At 39.3% G+C, this 10,844-nt stretch overlaps 1 protein-coding gene across 1 annotated transcript; it reads left to right on the top strand.

Moving 5' to 3' along the window:
* The first annotated feature begins 7,082 nt into the window (after positions 1-7,082).
* Positions 7,083-8,492, top strand: LOC118433416. The gene is made up of 2 exons (XM_035845339.1): positions 7,083-8,026; positions 8,114-8,492. The coding sequence occupies exons 1-2, from the start codon at positions 7,083-7,085 to the stop codon at positions 8,415-8,417; spliced, it is 1,248 nt and encodes a 415-aa protein (XP_035701232.1). The 3' UTR covers positions 8,418-8,492.
* Positions 8,493-10,844: the final 2,352 nt, after the last annotated feature.

Here is a 10,844-nt window from a genome sequence, read left to right as displayed (position 1 = left end):
TGAGAATTTGAGGTTATGGCATAAATTTATTATTTGGCAGATGAAGATATTTATATTACACCGTTTAAAATTTAACATGATTTGATGTAGTATTTTCATCGTCTATTCTAAGAATTAAACATTTTTCGGCGGAGTTATAAGATTAATAACGAAACTTCTTCGCAGTAATTGTATAAAAGTTCAGAAACTTTTAGAAATCAGAGAACTGAAATGATTTGAAGTGTTACCACTAATGCGTAGCTGCAACAAAGATTTAAGACAAAGTAGACATTTGAAGAATACAAAATTTCCAATATAGGTGAACATAACAAAATTCACAATATTCTTTGCATGTTACATATCCACTGATGTGTACTTCTTGTTTAAGGAAGTTTTACTGGTTGGTTCAATTTCTGCCATCTCAATTGGATGGTCAATTTTGTTTCGCCGACAGAATCTAAAAGCTGTCGTTATGAATTTGTACGTGCCGACCACTGACATGACGACTACAGATAGCACGGAATATACTTTAGCTCCAAAAATTAATAGCAGGGATCCAACCGATAACGCAGCCACGAACACAATAGAGTCGGAAAAGCTGATATTCCGTAAAAGTGACAGTACACTGTCAAGAATGATGTTGGAAGTACTTTGCTCTCCTTCCGACGTGGCTGACACCAATGAGACAATGCATAGGAGGTAAACTGGGCTCACAGGAAGGAAACCTCTGTGGGGATTACGTGTGTATGCGAAATAAGTTAATGCAAGGGTAATAATTGACAGCCAACAGTATACAATGTTGGTATCCGACAAATTTCTTATTTTGTCGGAAGTTTGGAGATGAATCTGAAGGTGGGTTATGTTTGGGAGGGGCAACTCATTAACTTTCGGACAAGGATATGGGGCATTAACTAGTTCACCGTCGTCCACCTGTAGGCTGCAATTGCATGGCTGTGAATAGGTAAGTTCTTATTACTGTTGAATGCATAACGGATTGTATTAACATTCATAATGCATACATGAATTATGGCTACTGATCCTGATCGTTGCACGTTGTACTGCATTACCTCATCCCCGCAAGTGAATTTAAATTTTTCACCACCTGTAATTGCCAACTTGCCAACGCCTGTACTGCTGTACATTACTTGGCTCGACTCTGCTCAAGTAAGTGGACACCTTTTTTTGCACGAAACACTTATTTGCATTTCATTTGCATAAAAGTTTAGACATTAGAATAGAATGATGAGCCATGCGTACCTTCTGAATCGTAGCATCGTCGCCAGTCAGAATTGCCAAAATACACATATCTGCGCCGCCACCAAGCTCTTCCATGGGAATAAAACAAATGTCTACATTCAAAACAAAATTCCATGTTGTTATTGATTGGTAATTGTAATATTTTGTCATAATTTGTTTCAACCGTTTGTGCACCATCGTTCCATAAACGACGGAACTGTCAATGTTATGTTGCTGGACATCAAGAAATAATTGGAAGGCAGCACAACGGAACAGCGCATGCCCTGCGTAAGGTAGGGAATCGGAGTAATGGCTACTAATTGGAATGCGTCGTTAATTGGGTTGATGGGAAGTTTTAACAAAACTTCGACGCTTGTGTCCAGTTTTACACATGATGCTATCTTCATTTTGAATAGTTTATCGAATGGAACCGAGAGTTCGTAACCACGCAGATTGTTGGTTTCGTTAAGTTTTTGTGCGATCTCTGTGTTGTAGTAAGTCACTGCCGGTATTAATTGATTCCTAAAAAATAAATTTCCAATAGTATCACACACATGTGAAAACAGTTGCGGCTGAACCGTGGGGATCGAGGAACGTAACGCCACAATCTGAACGTCCCCACATGTTCCCACGGGTTCTGCGGCCACTGCATGATAATATATATAGTACGAAATGATGCACACCTGCAGTCAGATAGCACCGACATGAACTTTGAGAAATAGTGGATGATGAAATTATAGCCAGCGATGGACGACGTCGTTAAATCTGGGTTACTTAGGTCGCCAAGTATGTTAACCGAAGTTGAGGTCGAAGCCAATGCAATGTCGTCATCTTGGAACTCGAAAATTAAATCGGTTAGGTACTGGTTCCAATTGTCGGAGGTCAGGAACCACTGACTAAGAGCCTGGGATTGAAGAGGTTCGCCGAACCATCGATTTCTGTAAAAGTAGAATAGAGATTAAATAAGTTACTCAAGCCTAATGGAATCGTAGAGTATAAATTACTCATACTTATTACTTGATACGCCACCAAATAAGAATACTCAAATTTAAACAACGCGGTAATTTAAGCTTCAAGAGCGAGTTCTGTCGCTGTCTATTTATAATTTGAACTATTTTCCAGAAATAAAAGGTCCGGTTGTCAAAATTGTGCAGGTTTTCCTATTTTAATTTGAAAAAGCTGGACATGTTTAATCATGAGGAAAATATTTGAGAAAGTGTCATGGTTGACAAGAGTTTGGTGTTTTCACAAAGCTAAAAACCTGCCTCAAACCCCTGAAACTAAAATTTCATGAAAACTAACTAGGTTTGTAATAAATCGGACAAGCCCTTCTGACAAAACGTTTTTCAAGTTTTAAAAGCAAACTAAAATTATAAAAATTATAGGAGCTCTCCTGCATTATTTGCAATGCATATCTAAAGTTCGAATCATGTTGAATGTAATATGTTTAATAATAAGTTATAAGTAAGATGTTGGCCTTACTGAATATCAATGTGCTTTGCATTGGTTTGAAATGTTGTGGAATCCAGTTCATTGTGTATTTGCACCATAATATTCTGGGTGAGAGCATGCAGATCACACGCAGACGTTCTTCTGGTGCAATTAGCATACATTTCTCCTTGCCGGATTAATACCTCGGTCAAATTTGGATGATTAATTGTGATTAGGAATGGGATCGTGCTCGTAAAAACTGACACTTTTTTCAATTCTTCGATGGACGCGATTAGACAAATTGCAATGAAGTAATTCAAATGGTAAATTGAACATATGCAGCACGTAATTTTAATTGTACATATTGAAATTCGTGTTGCGAATTTCGAAAAACGCTCGAAACGGGTTGTAAGGAATAAAATTAGGAAACTTTTGGTGAAACCCGCTTTCAAAAATATTCTAAAAATTGTTTTTTCTAAAAATCGCAGCCCCTGCGATTTTCTCGAGTTTTAACTCCTCCCACACGGCGAACAGGAGGAGTAGGACCGAAATACTGCTACCGTTGGACTCTTAAAAATCAACTCTACAAACGCTGCTAATCTTATCCAGATCAATTTTTTTATTGTCCGGCCAGATTCCGGTTTATATTATTTTCACTCTATGGTGTTTGAGTTGTTTATCATATTATTAATTATGTTATAGATGAAGCTTAACTTTATCTAAATTATGCTGTTTTCTAAGCCGGATTCGTTATAGAAATTCAGAATAGTTTAGTTGGATATTTCTGGATCACAATTGTGCATCAAATTTCCAGTACGAGGAGCATTTGATTTTTGGCGAACTATGCAGGTCCTGGTTTTTGTTACAGTTAATTTTCAGTGAGTATAGGGTGGATTTATTATATAAATGTTTCACAAAAAAGGCATCGCCAAGTAAACATTAATTCTCAAGTTCACAATTTGTTATTTCCCGTGATTTTAGTATGATATTCTGGACATCAAGCACGATATCCCGGGCTGATATCCATTTCGCGGCCAATTTGTTGGCATAGTCTGTTGGTCCCTTGGATCATTTTCGTGGTCTTGACCGCGGAATAAATGATTATCAACAACAAAATAATGACTGCTGCCCCTATGGCCAGAGTCGTTCCTTCCATTGTGTGGTAGTATTGTAGGAGTGTCGATGTTAACGATGGTGAAGGAGTTGTCGATGGGGTGTTTGCTGAAGAACAATATTTCAAAATAAAAAAACACGCAAGCAAGTATCATATTTAGTTCACTTTATATAAATAGAATTTATCGTAATTTGTTACCTTGACAAGCAGCTAACTGGAGTAGCAGTAAAACAGCCCACATTGTAAAACTTTAGACGTGTCGACAGGTTGTTGCCTCTGAATGAAATGATGATAAACAAGTAACTTAAATTCACATTCACCCTCTTTTTATATCAGCCTGATTCCCCTCACTACAAAGCATTGCAGGGAACGCCGTTCTTAATAAAAGAATAAGTCAGTGAATTTCTAATTGAAATAAATTTGACAGAACAGAAAGTTGTACTTAAAAAGTATGCGGCAGTTAGGTGAGAAATAGGCGTGGCTTTGCTGTGAAGATTAATGTGGAGCTGGGCGATCTCCCAAGCTAGCCATACACTCGTATCAAAAAATATTAGAAAGTTTGACATCCTTTCGGTGCGATTGGTTCAAAGTATAACCCTTGCCAGTTGCTGTTTCATCTTCTCGGTCTCATGTCGTTTTTCAAAGTTATTGGGGACTGGGTGGCTACGGCGGCCACGGATTCGCTTTGTGAGCAATGTTGGCCAGGATGCTGGTAATTTTATCGGCGCAGTGGTGGTAGATTCAATTAATTCGGTTGGCTCGGCGGGCCGGGCCGCGGGGACCTGGGTTAGTGGGGCAGCCGAAGATTCGCTCAATTTTGTGGGTAGGGTGGGACAGGGTTACGGGAATTTGGTGGGTAGAAGCGTGGCACAATCAATTGATTGGGTTGCTGATGCTGCAATATTCGTTGGCGATACAGTTAGTAATAATTGGACGTTATTGGGTCAAGACATGGAAAATTTTGTGGATTGGTTAAATGGAGTGGCATACTCAGTTGAAGAAATCGTGTCGGATGGAATTGGCTTTATGATCACAAGCTTGTAAGTCGATTAAAGGAGGAGGCACCCTTCTTATGGGAAAACTGCCTGCCGTCGAATTTTCTGAATTTTTGATATGTTGTAGACTTCGATGTGCTGAACAAAAGTCTCCATACCCCCGACCCCAGATTTTCGCTGGTTTGACCTCCAACAGAGGTCAAAGGTCAGTATAACTTGGCCATAACTAAGTATATGTAAAATTTTACAAATTTGTCCTGACGTCAGTTGTTGATGGATTTTCAAAATTCCGGATGTTTTGGAAACGTGGGACCGTTGGGCGAAATATATATTTCCAGATTTTTTAAATTCGGCCACACCCCCTATATATTGATGTAATAAAGTATAAAACTGAGATTAATATCTCTAACTAATCATTCAACTCCACATTGAAGTTAAGACAGCATAGTTGCCGATTCTTTGCGTAATTGATTTACATTGTCATGTCATCGAAAAATAGGTCAGAGGGTCACACCCCACTCTAGTGGGGTCCCTGTGGGTGTGGTCCGAACAGGAAGAAATGTATAAAGTCGGTTCCTAGTATTGTTTCTGAAATTAACTATTGTAATCGAGGGTAATTTTGTATGTCTGCCCCACTTGTACACCATGACCTTAATGTGTATGGCGTAGGGGAGAGGGGGTGTGGCTTTTGGCGATTTTGCGACAGTTTTATCAATACCTGGCTTGCGGCACATCATTTTTCTCAGCACACAAAGCCGATTACGACCGCTTGTTCAAAATTTCAAAACCACACCCACTGGGGGTGTGGTCATTGTCGGCTATTTCAATCCAACGCAAGTATCTCATGCGACATAAAATTTTTCTCAGCTCACAAAGCTGATTACGACGGCAAATTAAAAATTTAAAAACCACACCTCTTGGGGTGGGGTCCTTGGCGGCAATTTCAATTTAACACCAGCACGTCAAGCGATATATCATTTTTCTCAATACATCCGTAGAAATATCGCTCCACCTACGCGTTGACCTTCTGTGGTCATATGCATCTAAGGTCAACCGAAAGCCCATCAGAATTCTTATGAACCATATATTTTTCTAAAGTTAATGGCCTCTGGAACAATACACTTGAGGTCTGCCGGTAACCATTTACGTTTCAAGGCGATGTAAAGGCGCATATGTCTACATACAACTGGGACAAAAAGTTTCTGTTGACAACACCTATCCTAGTGGAATTTATAATTCCTACATATTTCAATAAATGTGTCCGTCCGACGAAATCTATATAAGACATTTTTAGTTCGATTTCTACCCTGGAATATTACGGTTAACAATAGCATGTCATGCTGCATAATTTTCAGCGGGACGGAGGAATTGGATGACCGCAAACCATACTCTTGTGGATAAAATCATGTTTTTAAGCCGAGCCCCCTCCTAATATCTAATCGTGGCTACGCTACTGCATTGGGCACATACATACCTTCCATGGCCAATTGCTGCTGCCGCTGGTTCCCAGGATCCTTCGATAAATTTCGAAATAACGGGACAATTAAAGATTTAAGTTTTATGTTTGAAATTTGGCGAGTAAAACAATTTAAATCCCAGTTTCACCACGCGATTCCTCATCACAAAGTACATAAAATACGAAGGTCATCGAAAAATCTCGGGAACCATGACGTATTACCTAGTAAAACGATCCTTCCGATAGAAGGGTTTAAAAGTCACCCAGTCACCAGGACATGACACGAAGAAAATTAAGAAAGCGGCATAAAGTGCATTATCGTACTCAGTTTTGCTGCGTTGCCAATGATTAGATCATTTGGAGAAATATTACGCCGGAATGTTCCACACCCGATTTGCAACAATGAAATCAAAGATGATGATATCTCATAATTGTAAGGCAAATAAATACCAATGCGTACATACGGACTAGATGTACAATTAATTAAACCAAAATAAAGTAAAAATCATAAAATGATAAATTTATTTTTGCTTCAACATTTGCAATATCACTATTACTTACCCCTTGTTTATTATATTATAATTTTGAGAATTTCATTGTCTATCATTTCTTTACCATCACCTCATTAAGCAAAGATCAGTTCAGAAACTTGTACGAGCTGTGTGGGCCTGTGCAAGTTTCTGGACATGATAGAATAGTATATAAAATCGACTTGATCATGTTCCTTTGTAAGCTTAGGCAAGGAATACCTGACGAATTCTTGAAAGCAATATTCCACTACTCGACACGACAAGCAGTCAGCTTGGCGGTGAATAAGGTTAGAGAATCACTTATGAGGGCATTTGTAAGAACTAATCTGGGCCCCGACAGTATGACCCGACAACAATTTATTCATCGACATGTATCAGATTTTGCCAACCAACTGTACAACCCTAACCCGGAAAAACCTCAGGCCATATTGTGCATTGATGGCACATACATTGAAATAGCCACTAGCTCTAACTTTAGAATTGCCCGCCAAAGTTATTGCATGCACAAGAGCTACCATCTTGTGAAGCCAATCATGATAGTTGCACCAGATGGTTATATTTTCGATGTCCACGGCCCGTATTTCTCAGATTCAAAGAACAACGATGCAAAAATCTTAATTGATGAACTCCAGCGTGATATTCGTGGATTTGGTCAGTGGATTCAAGAGGGCGACATCGTCATCGTAGACTACGGTTACCGCGAATCAATCCCGACACTTCAGAGATTAGGAATACGAGCTAAAATACCAAATATTGTGAGAGGAAGAGCCACGCGAGACCAGTTACCTACAGAAGAGGCGAACAATAATAGACTGATCACCAAAAGCCGATGGGTTGTGGAAGCGAGAAATGGTCATTTGAAAAGTGTCTTCAAATTTTTCGCCCATCGAGTGGAATCTCACAACTGTGTGCATTTAGGAGACCTAGTCAGGATAGCCTGTGCACTATTGAATGCCTTCCATCTACCAATAACTATGCCTGGCTACAACGTTGACGAAGCCAAAGAAATGTTAAGAATAGCTGCTCAACCTAACCATCTCATGCAACGTGTTCACGATGAACGTCTAGAAACACGAGCTCCTACTCAATGGTTCCCTATGACTTCAGACCATCTACCAGCTTTCCCACATTTGTCGCTGCAGTATCTACGCGACCTTACTTTCGGAAAGTACCAGGTTAAGCTAGCCCCTGCTTACGTCCAGGATAAGAATACAAGGGACGGCGAGTACCGCTTCGATTTAAGCCGCGAAAGCCCAGGGCTTCTAAGGGCTCAAGTTTATTCCAGGTAGAAATTTTGATAATAATTGTATTACATCATATTGTAAATAACTTGATCAAGTAAGCTTACTTTTTATTCCAATTGTATTTTCAGACACACTCGAGCTGCAAAATACCAACTGTGGATTCAGTTCCACGAGGTACCCTTTGAGGAAGCCTTAGCGGGAGAGCAACTGCCACACCCTCTTCCAAATCCAATTCAAGGTTGGTATTGCCAGTGCAAAACAGGGGCTCGCACCTTGGGAACTTGTTCGCATATTGCAAGTGTACTCTGGTTCATGGGCTGGGCAAGACACCAAGATAAATTACAAGCTCCATCGCATAGTCTCCTAGGCATTATCGATGATGCTGCCCACAGAGACGCTCCGGAGTTATTTGATGATGCAGATGACAACTGACTAACGTAAGTACTGTGCCATCATGTTATTACAATCATCCTTACCAGCAAAGGTGTCCAAACCATTCCTCATAACGATGGATCAAAATAGTTCTAACGGCATCAAACAAAGCCATCAACCGACCATCTCAATTTATAACTTATCCGCTTTGGGTACAAGACACACACCGAGTAGATATAACCTGCTTATAAAAGATAAAGTTTTAAAAATTGGCAAGAAAACTAATTTCGTCATCTTAATCGCATTTGGGCGCCGAGAAAAATGGTATGTCGCATAAAATAGTTCCCAGGAACCACACCCCCAGGGGGCGTGGTTTTGGAATTTTGTATACGCCGTCTTAATCCGCTTTGTACGCTGAGACAAATGATATGTCGCATGAGATACTTGCGTTGGATTGAAATAGTCGACAATGACCACACCCCCAGTGGGTGTGGTTTTGAAATTTTGAACAAGCGGTCGTAATCGGCTTTGTGTGCTGAGAAAAATGATATGTCGCATGAGATACTTGCGTTGGATTGAAATAGCCGACAGTGACCACACCCCCAGTGGGTGTGGTTTTGAAATTTTGAACAAGCGGTCGTAATCGGCTTTGTGTGCTGAGAAAAATGATATGTCGCATGAGATACTTGCCTTGGATTGAAATAGCCGACAATAACCACACCCCCAGTGGGTGTGGTTTTGAAATTTTGAACAAGCGGTCGTAATCGGCTTTGTGTGCTGAGAAAAATGATGTGCCGCAAGCCAGGTATTGATAAAACTGTCGCAAAATCGCCAAAAGCCACACCCCCTCTCCCCTACGCCATACACATTAAGGTCATGGTGTACAAGTGGGGCAGACATACAAAATTACCCTCGATTACAATAGTTAATTTCAGAAACAATACTAGGAACCGACTTTATACATTTTTTCCTGTTCGGACCACACCCACAGGGACCCCACTAGAGTGGGGTGTGACCCTCTGACCTATTTTTCGATGACATGACAATGTAAATCAATTACGCAAAGAATCGGCAACTATGCTGTCTTAACTTCAATGTGGAGTTGAATGATTAGTTAGAGATATTAATCTCAGTTTTATACTTTATTACATCAATATATAGGGGGTGTGGCCGAATTTAAAAAATCTGGAAATATATATTTCGCCCAACGGTCCCACGTTTCCAAAACATCCGGAATTTTGAAAATCCATCAACAACTGACGTCAGGACAAATTTGTAAAATTTTACATATACTTAGTTATGGCCAAGTTATACTGACCTTTGACCTCTGTTGGAGGTCAAACCAGCGAAAATCTGGGGTCGGGGGTATGGAGACTTTTGTTCAGCACATCGAAGTCTACAACATATCAAAAATTCAGAAAATTCGACGGCAGGCAGTTTTCCCATAAGAAGGGTGCCTCCTCCTTTAAGAAACTACCTTACGACCTGGAAACTAAAAAATTGTTTTATGTTTCAGGGATACTTTGATCGAATACGCTCCATTGCTGCTGATTGCATTTGGTTGTTGGATGGTAGTTTGGCTAACCATGCCGCCAACTGGTTCTACAAAGATTCCAGAAAGAAACACTTTACTATTAGAAAATGAAAAGAATGTTTAATTACTACTGATGACGCTGCATAATACTTTGTGTCATAACGCGTGTTCGGAATAAAATAAACTAATCCTAAGATGATTCAAAATAAATCTACTCCGTTCAGTAATTCTGCACTTTTGTGTAAAAGTTATTTTCAAATTTTGTTGAGCCATAATAAGATACATGAACATATTTCTTGGACAAATTCTTTAAAAAAGGAAATCTTAGTGAGCATTAGTGCACCGACTAATAATGAATAAATTTTTCCCGTATCTTAATCAGCAGGGTTTAAATTATCTTATTTCATAAGGGTTGATTGTTTAAAAACTATTTAAGTTATCTTTAACCAGGGATTTTAAATGAAGTCTACTCAAAAGCTTACCTGACCGAAGTTCAAAATACAGAATTAAAGTTATCTGTTGAATCAAAGAAATCAAATGACCTGCAGTTTATTAGTACGTTTCAATTATTGCTTTCCATTGATCATAATTTATAAGGCTATATTTCCATGTGTGCTCCAATTTTAGACCCGAAGTTACAGGTTCTGAAGATGGCGATATTTTATTCAGAGTCAATAATACCTATTGTAATATTTTGTATATATCCACCAGCTACGGTTATGGAGGTGACTTCAATGTTTTTAATCTTTCAAGTATGAAGTGGGAGAACTAAAAATATAGGTGAAAATCATTATGCGCAAATTTTTAAAATTTCCGTGAGTCTGGTAAAAGGGGAAGTGGTTTTATTCAAATCCCACTTTCTCAAAAATACAAGTCTCGCATAACCCGATATGGGATATCATTGGAAAAGCCTTGACGGGAGGATTATATACAGAATATATATACTTTGTGGG

The sequence above is a fragment of the Folsomia candida genome, unplaced genomic scaffold (assembly GCF_002217175.1).
Source record: "Folsomia candida strain VU population unplaced genomic scaffold, ASM221717v1 Fcan01_Sc051, whole genome shotgun sequence".
NCBI classification, from domain to species: domain Eukaryota; kingdom Metazoa; phylum Arthropoda; class Collembola; order Entomobryomorpha; family Isotomidae; genus Folsomia; species Folsomia candida.
Note: the sequence above shows the minus strand (reverse complement) of the source record. Positions and strands in the feature narration are given on the sequence as shown.

What these genes read in the sequence shown, in the direction of transcription:
- LOC118433416 (XM_035845339.1), top strand. Translation starts at nt 7,083, where the DNA reads ATGACCCGACAACAATTTATTCATCGACATGTATCAGATTTTGCCAAC. An exon ending in AGGGCTCAAGTTTATTCCAG is followed by an intron (nt 8,027 to 8,113) that starts GTAGAAATTTTG and finishes TTGTATTTTCAG; the next exon opens with ACACACTCGAGCTGCAAAAT.